This window comes from Moschus berezovskii, chromosome 3 (assembly GCF_049115385.1).
Source record: "Moschus berezovskii isolate FMDL1 chromosome 3, NW_MosBer_1.0, whole genome shotgun sequence".
In the NCBI taxonomy this organism is placed as follows: domain Eukaryota; kingdom Metazoa; phylum Chordata; class Mammalia; order Artiodactyla; family Moschidae; genus Moschus; species Moschus berezovskii.
The window spans coordinates 18,510,350-18,530,126 of NC_142462.1; the positions used below are offsets into that span (position 1 = coordinate 18,510,350).

The 19,777-nt window shown below is 42.7% G+C and overlaps 1 protein-coding gene across 5 annotated transcripts in view; it reads right to left on the reverse strand.

The window, feature by feature from the left end:
• Nucleotides 1-19,396, reverse strand: part of PON3 (paraoxonase 3) — a 43,591-nt gene extending 24,195 nt beyond the window's left edge. For 3 of the 5 annotated variants that reach the window (XR_016036666.1, XR_016036664.1, XM_055420457.2), the window contains exons 1-4: nt 19,241-19,395; nt 17,308-17,378; nt 7,157-7,212; nt 613-778 (exon numbers count right to left, since the gene is read on the reverse strand). Coding sequence is in view for 3 of the 5 variants with exons in the window: in XM_055420457.2 (XP_055276432.1) it covers nt 613-778; nt 7,157-7,212; nt 17,308-17,378; nt 19,241-19,314 (367 nt within the window). In the remaining 2 variants the exon portion in view is untranslated. Of the gene's footprint in view, nt 1-612; nt 779-7,156; nt 7,213-17,307; nt 17,379-18,695; nt 18,881-19,240 lie in introns of those variants that run through there. The other 2 variants (XM_088833347.1, XM_055420458.2) reach the window with 2 other exon arrangements.
• Between the last annotated feature and the right edge of the window lie 381 nt (nt 19,397-19,777).

The window sequence follows — 19,777 nt, forward strand, 5'->3', positions numbered from 1 at the left end:
TCCGTCCCATCTAGGCTGCCACACAACCTTGAGCAGAGTTACCTGTGGTATATTGGTTGTATCTTTTGAAGATTTTAATTTTGATCATGTCTAATTCATCCATTGTTTTCTTTTATGTTGTTTTATAATGTCACATCTTCACTTTCACTTTTCACTTTCACGCATTGGAGAAGGAAATGGCAACCCACTCCAGTGTTCTTGCCTGGAGAATCCCAGGGATGGGGGAGCCTGGTGGGCTGCCGTCTATGGGGTCACACAGAGTCGGACACGACTGAAGCGACTTAGCAGCAGCAGCAGCAGCATGATATCACATGATTATTTTCAAAGGGCCTTTAGTTTATATGTTAGATTTCTGAGAACAATACTCAGACTGGTTTTGATGATAAGATGAAAATAAAAGGGAATAGGAGAAAGAGGGTGTGACCACAATCTAGTCTTCCCCTATTTCATGCAATTAAAAAAATGTTTTGATATACATTTATTATCTCACAAATATATACCTTTATGGTAAAATAACATCTTCCCTCCTTTGACATACATGCCGGGTAGTTTGAGGATGAATGGTTTATATTTCCCTCATTTCCCCCTTATTCTTAAGCATTCAGGTTTTACCTTTGTCAATGAAAGTACTCATTCCATGTGGATTAAAGGATGCTTTGTCAAAACCATTACTGATGTTTAATTCCTGGACCCTTGGGTTTTGCTCATTTAAATCCATCAAGAAGATTCGTCCTGGCTCATCTGGTGCAAAGTCTGGCATGCCTGGATATTTTAATCCCTTTAAGAAACAGAAAAACAAAAATGTTCAAAGCTCTAAATTTCTTTTATAGCTTCTGGGATATTTTTTTTATACTGTCAGGTGTTGCCATTTTCTGAACTGAAGGATTACCAATGTCATCCAAGCCATTGGGAATGGGAATATGGGAAGAACCTATCTTCAGTTTCTAATATATAGAGAGGAGGTTAAGCCAAAGAGCATAATACAAGAGAATAAGCTGAATTGCTTTGTTTGAGTCCCTTGGCCTGCCTAAGCTACAGCTTACTCATTTATAAAATGTGGAAGTTAAAATATTTAATTACTAAGGTTCTTTCTAGTCTTAGGTGTATGGTTTCATTGCACTGCTCCCACCCTCAGTTCAGTTCAGTTCAGTCGCTCAGTCACGTCCGACTCTTTGCGACCCCATGAACCTCAGCACGCCAGGCCTTCCTGTCCATCACCAACTCTCGGAGCTCACTCAGACTCATGTCCATTGAGTCGGTGATGCCATCCAACCATCTCTTCCTTTGTCGTTCCCTTCTCCTCCTGCCCTCAATCTTTCCCAGCATCAGGGTCTTTTCAAATGAGTCAGCTCTTCGCATCAGGTGGCCATGAAACTGGTTCTCCTGTTAATTCTTAGCTGATCCTACTCTTTGTCATTACATCATACAACAATGTCGGGTGGGAGCATTGTTACGCCTACCATTGTTATTATATTATGTAATGACAAAGAGTGGGCTTCCCTGGTGGCTCAGAGGTTAAAGCATCTGCCTCCAGTGCGGGAGATCCGGGTTCAATCCCTGGGTCGGGAAGAGCCCCTGGAGAAGGAAACGGTAACCCACTCCAGTATTCTTGCCTGGAGAATCCCATGGACGGAGAAGCCTGGTAGGCTACAGTCCATGGGGTAGCATAGAGTCGGACACGACTGAGTGACGGAACGGAACGAACAGAATGACAAAGAGTAGGATCAGCTAAGAATTAATAGAAGAACCAGTTTCATCGAGTTGACTATTTCTGACCTGTTTGGTTCCAAACATTCATTCCAGTAACTTGTACAGTGGCTTTTTACTACTGGAAGGACCAGGTGTTAATAACCAATAATAGGTGTCCTGAATGTATTGGACCTTTGCTGCATCCCAGGTCACTGTGTCAAAACTTAGGATTGGTTTCAGTTCAGTTCAGTTCATTCTATACTAATTATAAAACTCAGCCTACTTCCTCCTTGTATGCTTCCTCTATCACTCTGATGTATGTAAACATCAACAACCTTGTATATTTTCTTGTACACTCATGTCTACTTATACCCAGTTTAAATTCTTTCCTTCTCTCTCTCTCTTTCTTTCTACTCTAACTTTTCCCTTGCATTCTCTTTCCCCTTCCTCCCTCCCTCTCTTACACACACTCTTTCTCTCATTCATACTATTCTTGGCCTTTCCATTGCCTCACCCCTGACCTCTGGGAGAGTAGGTCTTCAGTTCCAAATTTGTTATTGTTGAGTCACTAGTTGTGTCCAACTCTTTGTGACCCCATGCAAATAACTCTGCCTATATCTTCAAACTTTTCTTAGAATAGTCCTTCTATGCTTAAATCTTATGAGAAACCTGGCTTTCCTCAGATAATACTGAAGCCCATTGGTGGAAGAGCTATTCCCTCTATCATTCATCCTCCTTAAGCCACCACACCCAGAGGACAGATCAGCATGCCCCTGTTGTTGTTCAGTTGCTAAGTCTTGTCCAACTCTTTGCAACCCCATGGACTGCAGCAGGCCAGGCTTCCCTATCCTTTGCTATCTCCAGGACTTTGCTCAAACTCATGTCCATTGAGTCGATGATGTCTATAACCATCCCATCTTCTGTCATGCCCTTCTCCTTCTGCCCTTATTCTTTTCCAGCATCAGGGTCTTTTCCACTGAGTCAGCTCTTCTCAGCAGGTGGCCAAAGTATTGGAGCTTCAGCTCAGCATCAGTTGTTTCAATGAATATTCAGGGTTGATTTCCTTTAGGATTGACTAGTTTGATCTCCTTGCAGTCCACGGGACTCTCAAGAGTTTACTCTAACACCACAGTTCAAAAGCATCAGTTCTTTGGTGCTCAGCCTTCTTTATGGTCCAACTTTCACATCCGTACATGACTACTGGAAAAACCATAGCTTTGACTATGCACATCTTTGTTGGCAAAGTTATGTTCTCTGCTTTTTAATACACTGTCTAGGTTTGTCATAGATTTTCTTCCAAAGAGCAAGGGTCTTTTAATGGCCCTGAACCATGCACTTCTGTTCTAGACCTCAAATCTTGCCATCATCAGTTAAGAGCCTGTCTTCTAAGAAAGACTCTTTGCTCACTGCTTCCTTATCAAATTCTCTATCAAGTCTCTGCTCTGCTCTAGCTTTTATTTAGGGCTTTTGCCTGGAAAATCCCATGGGCAGAGGAGCCTGGTAGGCTGCAGTCCATGGGGTCACTAAGAGTTGGACACGACTGAGCGACTTCACTTTCATTTTCACTTTCATGCATTGGAGAAGGAAATGGCAACCCACTCCAGTGTTCTTGCCTGGAGAATCCCAGGGATGGGGGAGCCTGGTGGGCTGCTGTCTATGGGGTCCCACAGAGTTGGACACGACTAAAATGACTTAGCAGCAGCAGCAGCAGTCTAAAATCAGGTTGAAAAACACTACAAAGTTATCATCTCAACTTCAACCAGACATTTAATATTCTTTATCAATATTTGTGTTTATTCTAATATGTAAACTACTGTGTATCTCTAAGCATCTATTCTGGATTTATTTCATTATCTTCCATAGATCACACCATCTTTCTGTATTCTCAGTGGATGTCTTTACATCCTTTTTCACTGAAAAAAAATCCATGCGATTCAACATGGATTTCCTCATTCCCTCCTTTCTACCTCAGGTTTTTCTTCAGTTTTATGATTCTCATCCTTTCTCCCTCTTTTCTAAGGAAAGAATATCCTTCTGTTCTTAGTTAATTCCCTGTTCTCTAGGGTCTGTCTTTAGAATTCACCACTCATTCTTCACCAGGGTCCCCTTCTTTTGCCTGAAAAATTGCTCATTTCTCTTTCCCTGAAAAAAATATTTTCCAACTTTAGTACTTCAAATAGACGTTTTTCTCACCTTCCTTCACTGTCAAATTTCTTAGAAACATCACTTGACCTTGTTGCCTTGGTTTGAATTGCTCCAACTCTTAATTCTCTGGAATCCATGTTCTACCAGTTTGTAGAAATACCTCTATAAAGGTCATATCAACGGCCTCCAAAATGTCTTATTTCATAATCCTTCTGTATTTCCTTATCTGTATCTCTGTGGCACTTGACAGTATGTTAGAACTTTTATTTCTTATAAAAAAATCAAAAGTAGAATTTCCAGACAGAATTACTGCTTCTCTTCCTGCCCTTGCCTCCTTCTGTCCTCATCCATCCCTCCCTTCTCATTCTGTACTCTTCCCTTGCAGAGCTCATTCATAAGGTTTCAGGTGTTTCTTCTATATTCAGTTCAGTTCAGTTGCTCAGTCGTGTCCAACTCTCCACGACTGCATGAATCACAGCACGCCAGGCCTCCCTGTCTATCACCAACTCCCGGAGTTCACTCAAACTCATGTCCATCGAGTCAGTGATGCCATCCAGCCTTCTCATTCTCTGTCGTCCCCGTCTCCTCCCGCCCCCAATCCCTCCCAGCATCAGACTCTTTTCCAGTGAGTCAACTCGTCGCATGAGGTGGCCAAAGTATTGGAGTTTCAGCTTTAGCATCAGTCCTTCCAGTGAACACCCAGGATTGATCTCCTTTAGAATGAACTGGTTGGATCTCAGTAATTATCAAATACGCACATTTCCCTGGAACTTCTCTATGGAGCCCTAGCTTGCATCCCAGCGTCTTCCTAAAGGCAGCTCAAAATCAAATGATCAAAATCAAAATGATCTCTCCTCAAATCCTTGCTCTCATTTCTATCTGTTCTCTGTTCAGGGAATCACTGCTCTCCCCAATATCAGGCCATACAATTGAGACTCCACATCTATCCTTTCCTTCATAGTCAATTTGTCAGTAAGTCCAGTGGCACAAATAGTGGTGACATTGGGGGAAAGACATCAGAGACACCCAATTCTTCCCATTTTCACTTGAGGTAAAATCTTCTCTTTTCACATAAGGAAAATTAAGCCCAGAGAAGTGAAATGCCTAAATCGCTCAGATAATTAGTTGCACAGTGAAAGGTTTGACAGTAGAGAATGTTATATTGCTCAGGAACGCTGCTCAGGGCAGAACCCCACAGCAAGTACAATGGGAGCTTGGAGGAATGTGAGGGCACTGCCAACTGGTAGAAGGAGCAGGGGCTCTGGAAATGGAAATGATCTGATTGGGAAATAAGGGTGGAGCACGGCAAACAAACATGGCCTACATTAAGTGTCATGACGAATGAAATTCTTTACATATGCTTGGTTTTCTGTTTAAAGCAGTTAGGTAAGAATCTTGGCAAATGATTGCAATTATTTTGATACCATTCACCCCTGAAAATGACACCTGGGTGTGCAGGCATCTTATTTCCACCAACAGACTACAGGTACATGTGGACAAGCATTGAACTCCTCCACGGCCCTCATTCACCACTACACATATTCAGTAAGCAGTCAAGCACCTATGTTATGCCAGATATTGTGTCAGGTGCAGCATGGCAACAGATACTCCAAAGTCCTAGTCTCAAAAGGACTGAAATCCAGGGAGGCAGCACCAAGCAAGCCCATCAGATATGGGGGGGCATCTAAGACCCTAACCACAGGGAAACTATGGGGTCATAGAAGAGCCACCTTGCCCAGAAAAGAGAGTGTTAGGGATATTCCTGAGGAATTAAAGTTCTACTACAGTGAGCCCTCATAGGGAACTAGGAGTTAGATGGCAACATGTGAGGAAGGGAGTAATCTTGCTGGCAAAGAACATGTCAAGTCCCAAGGTAAGGAAGCAAATAGCCTACTTGGCACCTCTAAATAGACTAAAAATAGCTATCACACGGAATTACTCCCTAAGTCAGCAACTTCCAAACATGTTCTAGGATGGCAGGAAAGGGCAGTAGGAGGTAACCAAGAAGAACAAGGACTTGAATTTATTGCAGTACAGCAAGATTAAAAATAAGCAAAGAACAGTATCCTTATTCTATAAGAATGAGTTGTTTGTTATTTTGCAAAAAGAGCTAACGTTTCTCATAGAATTATTTGTGATGAAAACCTCTGCTTGCTGAATAACAAGAATTCAGTACACTTAGCTGTAGTGAAAATATTAATAGAAAAGAAACATACAGTAGGAACTACACATCTCCTAGCCATAAAATAATTGTTTTTAAAGGTCTGTTGGGTATCACATTGAAAATCTCAATTGACAGTGGGTAATTTAAGTCAACAAAGAAAAAGCTTTTCTACACAGCTTTAGTTTTTGGAGGAAAACTAAAGAAATAAAATCCTTCCCACCCACCTACCCTAACATATACCACCACGAGCAGCAATTTAAAATGCATATTGAATATAGACCCTGACTATACTGAAGAATTTAGAAATTGGGACCATTAAGGAATATTTTATGGGCCCCCCTTTTGGCCAAAAAGACATAGATTTTTAAAATATGTTATTTGATAGTATTTTATTGGTCCAAATGGAATATTAGAACATGCAGTTCCAGCAATCAGAATTCACATTGGAAATGTAATTAATATCTACTTTTTTCAAAATCCTAAGTCCCACTCCAAATTGTAACTGATTTAACTAAGTATATGATAATTTTAAATATTTTTACAATATAACATTTTAATTTGTTGAAGTTCAGTCCTTCTCATAGCTTCCTAGTCATCCCAAACCTGTGAAGTTGGTACTGGAAATAAAATGCAAGTTTTTCCGTACTCATTTTTGAAAGAGCTTTTCTTTAAATGCCGAGGAACCCAAGATGAAAATGCTCTTGGGAAATGCAAGGAAATGCAAGATGGTTATGATTTGAGTAACGTGGCTAACATTCACTCTGCAAACATTTACTGAGTTCCAAACTCAGGCAGGCATGATGAGATGAATACCGATTAGTAAGAAGATGACTTCCAGAAGCTGAGGCTCAGCCAGTAGGGCAACAGTGAGGATGGATAGCTGCAGATCAAATCTGGAGCCTCGTCTAGGAAGTGAATGGAATTCAATATACACTTATCGGTCCTCCCCTGGGTATATAACTGCCCACCATGGGGTAGGCAAGCCTGGGCACTTCTGTCTTGCCTCAGTTAGCCTCTGGAATCCCATTTTGGTGCTTTTAGTTGACTAATTTACACACAGGTGGGACACTTGTGTTGGTGACACTTGAATTGGTGACACTAATGTTCTGTCCATACAGCTGTTGACTTGTGCATCTGAGGAGCATGGGAAATACTTACGTTGGAGATAAAAGCCAGCCCACTAGGAAGGATATCAATATCTTCAGAGCCATTTTCTGTAAAAAAAATAAAAAGCTGAGGATCAGAAAGATGCATGAATGGTGGCTTAAAAAGTAATTTCACACACAGCCAAGACTTTGGATTTCTTTTGGAAACTACCTTAACTTTTTTAGCTATTTACTTGGGAAATAATATTAACTTTCAGGAATCCGACAGGCATGCTACTCTCTAGGAAAACCTGAACCAGGTTCCTGAAATACCAAATTCTTCCTTTTTTTTTTTTTTTAGAAGTCCATTTTCAGGAGAAAAAAGCAAATAACTATGAAATAAATTCATATTCTATATTTATTCTTTAAATTAAAACTCCTAGAGCGTGTCCTAAGAGATTCAGCTTTACTTGCCACACAAGACAGATCTATAGACCAAGTGATAACATTTGGAAAGCCATCATTATGAAGGTAACTTAAAGACTTCTCTACCAAGTATTTCTCTCCTCTAACTTGTTGTTTAGTTCAGTTCAGTCACTCAAGTCATGTCCGACTCTTTGCGACCCCATGAACCTCAGCACGCCAGGCCTCCCTGTCCATCACCAACTCCCAGAGTCCATACAAACCCATGTCTATCGAGTCAATGATGCTATCCAACCATCTCATTCTCTGTCTTCCCCTTTTCCTCCTGCCCCCAATCCCTCCCAGCATCAGGGTCTTTTCCAGTGAGTCAGCTCTTTGAATCAGGTGGCCAAAGTATTGGAGTCTCAGCTTCAACATCAGTCCTTCCAATGAACACCCATGACTGATCTCCTTTAAGATGGACTGGTTGGATCTCCTTGAAGTCCAGGGGACTCTCAAGAGTCTTCTCCAACACCACAGTTCAAAAGCATCAATTCTTCGGCGCTCAGCTTTCTTCACAGTCCAACTCTCACATCCATACATGACCACTGGAAAAACCATAGTCCTGACTAGATGGACCTTTGTTGGCAAAGTAATGTCTCTGCTTTTTAATATGCTGTCTAGGTTGGTCATAACTTTCCTTCCAAGGAGTAAGCATCTTTTAATTTCATGGCTGTAGTCACCATCTGCAGTGATTTTGGAGCACCCCCAGAAAAGTCAGCCACTGTTTCCACTGTTTCCCCATCTATCTGCCATGAAGGGGTGGGACTGGATGCCATGATCTTAGTTTTCTGAATGTTGAGCTTTAAGCCAACTTTTTGACTCTCCTCTTTCACTTTCCTCAAGAGGCTCTTTAGTTCTTCACTTTCTGCCATAAGGGTGGTGTCATCTGCATATCTGAGGTTATCGATACCTTGTTGAGGCCTGAAAAATCTATTGTTTTCTAATCATATTGGGAAATTACTAATTGTTCTCTGATATGAAAGCAACAGATCATACACAACATAAAGCAACTAAACTCCAATTTTAAAAAAGCAATAAATCTTAGGATGAGCTGTTGGAAATAAATGAATTTGGAAGATTTTACTTAGATCCTTTTCTTACTGAGACCTGGTCATGGGCATTTTTCTATAGAAGGAGACATATAATGAGTAAGTTATGACTGAGAACAGAATGAAGAGGAGATTCGCATGTTTTCTAGCAGAGAGGTGGACCCACATATGATGTGTTCCCAGGCAGGCAGCATTGAGGCTGTAAGCAATGGTTATCAGATATGGCAAATGAATATTGCAAAGGTAATTTACAAATCTGATTGAAACAATGTATCAAAACCACATGCTCTTCTTAAAAATGTGATGTTCAGACTCTGGCATTAGGAGGCTAGGTCTGTATCCTCTTCCCTTAACCCTGGGTGGACCTTTCTAACTGCTCTGACAAATTGAATGAGGAAGTGATGCCAGCTGACATACAAAATCAAGTTATAATCAAACCTGCCATTGCTCTCTCTCTCCAAGCTTGTGCCCTGGGAGCCCTGATTCTAAATGTAAGAATCTGGCTACTTTGCAGGTACAGAGGAGAGACTGTGGAGAGACCACATGGGGTACAGAGGGGTCTAAAGATGTCTCAGATGAGCTGAGACGCCCTAGTTGATGCAAAGGGAATACAGCTGAGCTGCCTCCCCTGAGCCCAGCCAAAACTGCAGACTCATGAGCAAAATAACTACTGTCCTTCTCAGTCACTAAGTTTTGAGGTAGTTTGCTGCACAGCTATAGTAAATAGAATACATGGGAAAATGGTTACCTGAGGTAATGGATTCCTAAGGAGAATGGGGAAAAGAAAAGTGGAATAAAGCTAGAAAAAATGCAAATTTGAATCAACAGAGTAATAAACAATAGGCACTGAAAACTAGAGGACAGAGAAAGATTTAATTGTATTGGTTATACTGAAGATGAAAACTAATCCCCAACTAGGAACCTGAAAATCAATCACAGTTTTCCATTTTCTAAGCATTCCGGTTAATCAAGATTTACCAATATATGGTGTTTTGATGGTCTGAAAAATTTAATGCTTTTTCTACACGGAATAGGGCTTCCCAGGTGGCACCGTGGTAAAGGATCTGCCTGCCAGTGCAGGAGACGCAAGAGATGTGAGTTTGAATCCTGTCTTGGGAAGATCCCCTGGAGAAGGAAATGGCAGCCCACTCCTGTATTCTTGCCTGGACAGTCCCTGGACAAAGGATCCTGGTGGGCTACAGTCCATGGGGTTGCAAAGAGTCAGACACGACTGAGCATGCATACCCTGCCCTACGTGGAGTAAAATAGACTTGGGGAGAATCCAGAAAATTGAATAAAACAGTTTTTAAAATGATGTTGAATATGGGTGGGTTAGTTTTTAAAATACATTGATTAATGTGTGTTTTTTTTTTTAATTGTTAGGTGTTTTGGTTCATTTTTGGCTGTGCTGGGTCTTCATTGCTGCATGGGCTTTTCTCTAGTTGTGGTGAGTGGGGACTACTCTCTAGTTGTGGTGCATGGACTTCTCCCTGCTGTGGCGTCTCTTGTAGCAGAGCATGGGCTCTAGGGCATAGGCTCAATGGTTGTGGTGCACGGGTTTAGTTGCTCTGCAGCATGCGAGATCTTCCAGGATCAGGGGTCAAACCCGTGTCTCCTGCATTGGCAGGCAGATTCTTTCCCACTGAGCTGTCAGGGAATCCCCTGGATTGGTTAGTTTTTGAACAAACCTTTTTCTATCTCTTTTTTCCTCTAAACACCGCTTCTAGGCTTCCTTTTGCCCTAGTCTCCTTCTGCCTCTATCCTGGATAGAAATACTCACCAGCCTCTACCCACACTTGGCTATTTCTCATGGCAGAGCACCCATTGACTCTAGTCCCAAGGTGTCAGCTTCCACCCACATACTCTTAACTCTCCAATCTCTAATTCAAGCCCAAAACTCTCTCCCAACTTCCAGACGTCTGTATTCACCTGTATATACAGGTATAGTGAAAGTCACTCTGCTATGTCTGACTCTTTGCGACCCCATGGACTATATAGTCCATGGAATTCTCGAGGCCAGAATACTGGAGTGGGTAGCTGTTCCCTTCTCCAGAGGATCTTTCCAACCCAGGGATCAAACCAGGTCTACCGTATATAGGACATTTCTATCGGGCTTTTTCATTTTTCATGTTCAACATGTATCAAAGCAATCTGGAAATTTCCTTCTTAAATTTGCTCCATTTTGTATATTTCAATTTCAGTGGATGACATTTCCATCCCCCAAGTACCCAAAGTAGGAACCTTGGAGTTATCCTTGATGTCTTCCTTTTCCTTACTCCCTAAAACCATCTGATTACAAGTCTTTCAAGCTCTGGAACTCCCTCCTGGATTTCTGTAATAGCTTCCTAGTAGGTCCACTTTGCTCCCCTACAACCATTCTTCTTAAATTGCAAACCTGACCTTGTAATGACCCTGCTTAAAAGCCTCCAATGGTCCACAGGGCTGGCAGTAAAATTCTCAAACTCCTTGAGCTAGATCCCCAATCCTATACCTCTTGCTCCGATCTCAATTCCTGTGGCTCCCATGCTTCAGTGTCTTTTCCAGGTGTGCTTCGGCACTTCTATCAGCAGTTCCCGAGGTGTGCCAGGCTTCTTTACCTGCATACCTGGGCACATGCTGTTACCTGCTTCTTGGCAACACACGTTTCCCACACCCACTCTTACCTCCACTTGGCTGAGTATCACAGGCCCTTAGAGATGTCCCCTCAGCCTTTTCAACCTCTATTGGCTCCAACATCCAATTTGTGGACTAACATGGTCACCTGTGACTAACTCCACCATGATATTTTCCACACTTGGACTGCAACTTGCTTGGATCAAGGACATGGTTTTATTCAGTACCGTATCCTTGTATCCAATATAATATCTGCCTTTTCACTATAAAAGCTTTCAGCAACAAGCTGGTTGACTGACGAAAAAGGAGAGACTGCTTTAGTTTTTGAACTGTGTCTTGTTTGAGGTTAAATTATTGACAAGTGAGTATTAATTTCTGAATAGAAGATGTCCTGAGCTGTATAATCTCTGGTTTCGTCTTTTCATCTACCAAACACCGTTTCACACATCTCCCATGATAGCACTAACCTGCTTCAGTAATTCACCTGCAGCATGAGTAGGCATTTTCCAGAGATGCTTTGCTGGGCTTTTTAACTTGCTCGGCCCACAGCACGGGGAAGCTGGTGCTTTGCACTCAGAAGTGGAAAAGAATTAGTAGCTGATTGTACATTATTCCTGACCCTCCTTTACCCGCTCCCCGACCTGCACCGCATCTGCCTGACGGCCCAGTGCATCTTCGCAACAGTGGCTCCTGTGGGAGTAAGAGCCTCTGGACACCCTCCCCTGAGTCCTCTGCACATGCTCATTACCCTGTACACAGACAACATTATTAAAACCCCACTGCTAAGTCTAAAACCAGTCTCACAAATAGGTGTCTACTGCCTTTTAATCTGTCAACCCTATTTTTTGGCATAACTGCATTTCTCTGGCCTCCAATTGTTCTCTACAGACATCTTGAGAAAAAGTCATGCCAAAACATTACTATCAATTAATATTATCATTTCACATCTTCAAGGGGAGAAAACAGCCAGCTAAAATGGAACAAATGGAAGCTACCATCGAGTAGAAACATATCTTGGAGACACGGGAAGCTATAGGAGGGGAAAGGGGAAGAGAGGAAGATAGGAAGACTTCACATACAATGGCTGGCTGTCTACTTGATAATTCTGCCAAGGGCAAGCTAATAAAGCTGTTCCTATTGCAAGGGCAACTTTGATTAGCCAAATAACTTCCCAGTTAAGCCAATCTTTGAGCCTCAAAGCCTTGGAAAAAAACATTAATTTAATATAAGAAAGATCTTTGAGGTATGATTTCTGGGAGGTTAGAATTATTTTACTTTTTAAGCTTTCTTCCCAGAAAGAATACTGAGGAAGGAATGGGACTTCCCTGGTGGTCCAGTGGTTATGACCCCATTCTTCCAATGCAGGGGGCTTGGGTTTGATCCCCGGTAGGGGAACTAAGCTCCCACATGCCATGCAATGTGGCCAAAATAAATAAGTAAATAAAAAATAATGAGGAAGGAGAACAAAAGGAGGAAAAGTTTGTTCTGCCAATAAAGTGGAAGTTTTAGTCATGTTCAACTCTTTGCAACCCCATGGACTGTAGCCCACCAGGCTCTGCTGTCCACACACGCATTCCATGTCCATGGAATTCTCCAGGCAAGAATACTGGAGTGGGTAGCCACTCCCTTCTCCAGGGTATCTTCCTGACCCAGGGATTGAACCCCGGTCTCCTGCACTGCAGGCAGACTCTTTACCATCTGAGCCACCCGAGAAGCCCTTGACCAATAAAATTAATCAGAAAAGTTTAGGTCTTGAAGAAAACACAAATCAGAAATTTCCCCCAGTTCCGTTACTGCCTACTACACTCTGCCTTCAATTCTTTGGTTTTCCATGCTTTCACAAAGCTTTTCACTCTCAAAGAGGAAGGTCTTATGAGAATCATCTCAGTAGTGAGCTTTATTTAAAGATCCAGCTTGTCTTGTCTTGGTCAGCTCTATTTATTAATATCTCACTGTTTTGCGTCTCAGATTTTCTGTTTTCTGCTGCCACCACAGTTCCCTGAAACTCCGTAATGAAAATGTGCTGTTAGCAGATAAGAAAGGCAGTGTTACACAACAGAGAGTACAAAGGCATGGAAGAAAACCACCCTGCCTCTTGACCTAGACCTGCCACCTTCTAGTTCTGGACCATGGAGCAGGGAATGTCATTCTTTTGGGTGTCAGTTTCCTAACCTCCAAAGACAGATGGCAGCACCCACCTTACGGGGCGTTTGTGAGGATGATGTAAAATGTTTCCAAAGGACTCAGCAGAAAGCTCATAGACACTAGGCCTTTGATAAGGTAGTATTATTATTTTTAGATATATAGCAATATTGTCCTATTGACAAATGACCCATGATCATTCTCACTTGTTCAGTTCTGTAAACAGAGAATGTACATATGCCAATAGACATGAGATGTGCATGCCCTTTTTTCTTCTGCTCTAGTGTTTTGAAATAATTTTCTTTATTTTTGGCTGTGCTGGGTCTTCATCGCTGCAAGGGTTTTCTCTAGTTGTGGAGAGCAGGGACTACTCTCTTGCTGCAGTGCACAGGCTTTTCACTGCAGTGGCTTCCTTTGTTGTGAAGTGTCACAGAGCACGGGCTCTGGGGCACGCTGGCCTCAGGAGTTGTGGCTTCCAGGCTCTAGTGCATAGGCTCAGCAGTTATGGCGCACAGGCTCAATTGCTCTGCACCATGTTGGATCTTCCTGGATCAGGGATAGAACCCATGTCTCCTGCAATGGCAGGTGGTTCTTTACCACTGAGCCACCAGGGAGGCCCCTTCTGCTCTAGTTTTAACTTCTCAAGTCTATTTGAATCATACAATCTGAGGGTTGGGCTAGACTTTAATAATGCTTTAATGCTTTAACAATGCTCTAATTACTGTCTAAATTAATTGGCAGACTCTTTTGCGAGATAGATGTGTAATTAATAAGGAGATACAACCAGTCCATTCTAAAGGAGATCAATCCTGGGTGTTCATTGGAAGGACTGATGCTGAAGCTGAAACTCCAATACTTTGGCCACCTCATGCGATGAGTTGACTCACTGGAAAAGACTCTGATGCTGGGAGGGATTAGGGGCAGGAGGAGAAGGGGATGACAGAGAATGAGATGGCTGGATGGCATCACCAACTCGATGGACATGAGTTTGAGTGAACTCCGGGAGTTGGTGGTGGACAGGGAGGCCTGGCGTGCTGTGATTCATGGGGTTGCAAAGAGTAGAACACGACAGAGCGACTGAACTGAACTGAACTGAAATATGAATATTACTCCACAAGATAGTAAACAAATGATTGAAGGTCACATTTCCTTATTTTTTAAATCAAATTAAATCTGACCCTGAGCCCACGTTGGACTAAACTGGTAGGAAGTTCAGCCTGAGTCAAGCTTACTGGATATTAAAACAAAGCTAAATATTTGGGGAAGTCCATCTGGCTTTTATTCTACACCAGTCACCACTGAAATATTCATTGCCAAGCTCATGTGGTCCCTTTAATTAGAAAATTTTGCCAATTATACATACTGCACACACACACATACACACACACACAACCTTTGCTCATGTTGTGACACACAGTGTAAAGGATCCGGCCTCCCTAAAGGTATATTGCAGCCATTCCTTTACAGGTCCTGATTCTCCCTCAGAATGGGACAAAGTCCCCTGTCATTAAAAAAAAAAAAACAGAATGGCTGCTATCCAAAAGTCTACATGCAATAAATGCTGGAGAGGGTGTGGAGAAAAGGGAACCCTCTTACACTGTTGGTGGGAATGCAAACTAGTACATCCACTATGGAGAACAGTGTGGAGATTCCTCAAAAAACTGGAAATAGAACTGCCATATGATCCAGCAATCGCACTCCTGGCCATACACACCGAGGAAACCAGAATTGAAAGAGATACATGTACTCCAATATTCATTGCAGCACTGTTTATGATAGCCAGGACATGGAAGCAACCTAGATGTCCATCTGCAGATGAATGGATAAGAAAGCTTTGGTACATATACACAATGGAGTATTTCTCAGCCATTAAAAAGAATGCATTTGAATCAGTTCTAATGAGGTGGATGAAACTAGAGCCTCTTATACAGAGTGAAGTAAGCCAGAAAGAAAATCACCAGTACAGTATACTAACATATATATATGGAATTTAGAAAGATGCAAATGATAACCCTGTATACGAGACAGCAAAAGAGACACAGATGTATAGAACAGTCTTTGGGACTCTGTGGGAGAGGGTGAGGGTGGGATGATTTGGGAGAATGGCATTGAAACATGTATATTATCATATGTGAAATGAATCGCCAGTTCAGGGCCGATGCATGTTACAGGATGCTCGGGGCTGGTGTGCGGGGATGACCCAGAGGGAAGATAAGGGGAGGAGGGAGGTGGGAGGGGGGTTCGGGAGGGGGAACTCATGTACACCCGTGGCGGATTCATGTCAATGTATGGCAAAACCAACCAATATAATATTGTAAAATATTTAGCCTCCAATAAAAATTAAAAAAAAAATACCAACCACACATTCCCCTTTCATCTCCATCAGAATCCCTTGAAGGAGCTCAGGTTTTTAAATATCAAAGCCAGGAAATGGTTTGTCTTCAGTTCCTTCTGCTTTCTATCTCGAAGAACGCACCTCATCTAAAACTAGGGAGCACAAGGGCCAGGTTATTTCTCTATTTGTTTTAGAAATTGAGGGGGGAAATAAAGACAGAAAACCAAAATCAAAAGGGCTCTTAAATATATATATATATATATATATATATATATATATATATATGTATGTATGTATTAGTAACATATCTTGGAGATCACTTATATCACAGTAAGCTATACTGTTGTCCTGTCATGTACTGAAATAATTTACAGTCCTTGACCCTAGGAGGTATACAATCTGATTGTGAGAGAAAGACACTGCTGGCTCTAAAATAAAGCATGTGGTAGGTGTCTCAAGTGACTGGGAGTTTCAGAGTGCTATGAGAGTTCAGGGGTAGAAGAGAGATTTCCAGCTGATTTTAGCAAGCAGCCATGAAGAAATCATTGGAGGTAATTTCATGAGCAAAGGTGAGAAAATGAAAGAATACATTCCTAGAACAGCATCTGGCTAGATTTTTTTTTTTTTTTCCTAGTAGTATCATCAGGGAGAGTGAAAGGCTTGGAGCCAGAACAAGCAGTCAAAGCAGTACAGAGTAAATGAGTTCAGCTCTGTGTGGGGGCCCAGGAGAAGCCAACAGGTCTCATGTGAAACAGTGAGGGGTAAGGGGAAAATAAATGGTTCCTTCATTTTTTAAAAAAGATCTTTAAAGTCTTTATTGAATTTGTTACAACACTGCTTCTGCTTCATGTTTTGGTTTTTTGGCCTCAAGGCATGTGAGATCTCAGCTCCCTGACCAAGGATGGAATCCATATCTCCTGCATCGGAAGACAAAGTCTTACCCACTGGATTGCCAGGGAAGTTCAAGTTTCCTAAATTTTGAGCTGAATGTCTTTGAGAATGCAGGTACCAAGCTTAACAGAAGTTTGGAAGAAGAGCTGATTATGGGTGGGGGTGTGAGAGAGGAAGTGACAGAAAGGCAAAGTAGATTTGAAACAGGAAACAAGGCCTGCAGTTTGAGAGGTCAGGGATCCAACTATGGGTTTTCAATTAATTAAGGAAAAAAAATCTCAATTGATTGGGAGGTTCTTGAGAATAAGGGCTAAGTCACACTTCTCTTAGTACTAGCAGATAAGTTTTGAAGGCAGTGACACTGGAAGCTAGGAGTATCATCAAGAAGAGGGGAGAAGAAAAAAAAAAGAAGTAAGGCAATGGAAAAAGACAGAGAAGGAAATGAAATGTCACAGAGTAGACAGGAGCAGAGTTCAGCGAGGGACCAACCAAAGGGTAGTCAACAAAACATATTTCAAATGATGGAGAGATGTCAGTAAGAGGACCAAGAAAAAGCCATAGATTTTGATGTTTAGGACCCCCCTTGGAGACATGGAATCAGACAGCTTGGGTAAAATCGATGAGGCTGAAGCCTCAGTAGGAGGGTTTAAGGAGTAGCAGTGAATTAAATTAGGTGGCAGCTTCAGTCAAGCGGATGGTGACCAGGAAATTGTACTGTCACATACATACCAATTCCCTCAATAAGGTGGCAGTTCTGGGGTTCTACTGACTCCACTTCTCTATATACATTCATTCTTTCTCTGTGGAAGATAAAAACACTGGAGGTCAATGCACAGCATCCAAAATCAATGTCTAACCACAGTCTTTGCTGCTGCTGCTGCTGCTAAGTCGCTTCAGTCGTGTTTGACTCTGTGCGACCCCATAGACGGCAGCCCACCAGGCTCCCCCGTCCCTGGGGTTCTCCAGGCAAGAACACTGGAGTGGGTTGCCATTTCCTTCTCCACAGTCTTTAACCACCTTCAAATTCATTAACTCTCTTTCTCATAATTTATGGATGATATCACAAATAAGTAGGCATCTCCTTATATTTACATTTGCTTATATAATGTGGACACACTCTGGGTAATGTGCCTATATTTTTTAATTTAATAGTATATGCTGCTGCTGCTGCTTCTAAGTCACTTCAGTCGTGTCCGACTCTGTGTGACCCCATAGACGTCAGTCCACCAGGCTCCCCTGCCCCTGGCAAGAACACTGGAGTGGGTTTTCATTTCCTTCTCCAATGCATGAAAGTGAAAAGTGAAAGTGAAGTCGCTCAGCTGTGTCCGACTCTTAGCGACCCCATGGACCGCAGCCTACCAGGCTCCTCCGTCCATGGGATTTTCCAGGCAAGTATTATTAATTTAAATGCACAAAATGCTATTATCTAATATGATAAAGTATCATCTATTATAAATCTGAACTTTGGTTCCCTTAATCCCTTACAGTCTTGCCTTTTGATCCTTGTCCCCAACTGCCTTCCCCAAATTCAAGAGTCTCCCCTAACAGCTAAACTCTGTAGCTTTTGCTTTATTATTTTTAAAATTTTATGCTCATTCACTTTGCAAGTTCATGAGTTCATTAAACCGACCATAGTTTAAACAATTGGCCAAATTATTTTTGAATAGTGTTTTTGATTCCACAGTGAAACATTCTTCTAAACACCAGGAATAATTTTACATTTTTATCAAATTGTATTCAGGAAGATTCTATACTTATCTTACCGTGACTTAAAAAATTGCTGTTTAGATTGGCTTTATAATTATCATTATTTTCTATGATTTTCTCACTTGCGTGCACTGGGAGAAAATGTAACAATAAACTCTTTCAAGCTGAACTAGAATGTATTATCAAAAGGCACCGTGCTCCTCAACAGATTCTACCCATAGATGTGAACCTCTGAGAAGACCAACTTTTATTTCAGTTCAGTTCAGTTCAGTTCAGTCGCTCAGTCGTGTCCGACTCTCCGTGACCCCTTAGAGAAATAAATAAAAACAACCCAAAGAGGACCGAAAGCAAGTAGAGGCTAACATCTATTCGGGAACACATGTCATCCTCTAACAAACATTTCTTCTTACCAGCCCAGTATTCTCCTGAGATATTTCTGGAATGGCTATCACCACTAGATCTTCCACTTCAAAAGGTCAGGTCAGATACCGAGACAATGCCAATGTCCCCTTGCAGGTTTCAGTTCATTTCCCTGCTGTCCTGCTAGCTGCTTTAATCTGGTAAGCCGGGACCCCTCAAGGTTGAACTTGCCTTGGACAACCTCTGAGTCAGCCAGAAATATCCAGCCGGTAGCCTGGCTCCCTTCCCCAAGACCAGCGCTCCCAACAGTTTGTTTAAGGGTGGGTGGAATGCTGAGAGTGACCTGGGGAAAGAGGGGAGTTGCATAACTTTCAGAAAATAAATTGGGGCATTTCTGCCTCACGCTCTTAGGAAAGGCAAGAAATCAGCTCACTTTCCACATCAGAGCTCCTCGAGGGATAGTTTGTTAGTTGGGATTGAGAAGACGGGGTCCCCAAACTGCTCGTTCTTACCGGCTAGGAAGGCGGCCCGGGGCAGCACTTAACCTAACTTGGAAGAAGAGAAAAAGCCCAGGACGCTCAAGATGCCAACTCACCTTAATGTCAAAAATCTCTCCCCGACTAGGGCCAGGCCGGCGCCCAGCAGGATAAGTGCCACCAGCTTCCCCATGGTCTGCGGGGTCCAGGGGCTCCCGGCGCGCGCCGAGCACTGGGAGCCGCTGCTGCCGCGCGGGTCCCGCCCCCTGGTGCCCGCCCCGCCCCCGCTGCGCCCCGCGGGGCAGGTGCTGCCGGGCGCTGCGCTAAGGGCTAAGGTCGCTAAGGCCGGGCCCTTGCCGCAGCGCTGCTCCGGGTTCAAGGCCACATTCACCTGCTTTCAAGGAAACCTTGACTCGCTGATTCCTTTATTCTTCAGGGCTCAAAATACAGAGACCGGACCCATAGCCCCAAGTTCCCTTGGCAGCTTTGGCGAGATCCCACGGGTGGGTGGGAAGATAGAGGAGGAGGTTTGCTGCCAAAAGCTGCAGAATTCCACCTCAGCTCCTCAAGTGGCCTGAAGGGGAAACTGGAGGGGCAGAGAGCGCGGGGAGCTGTAGTTCAGACCGAGAAACTTTGCAGTTTGCGGAAGGGAAGGT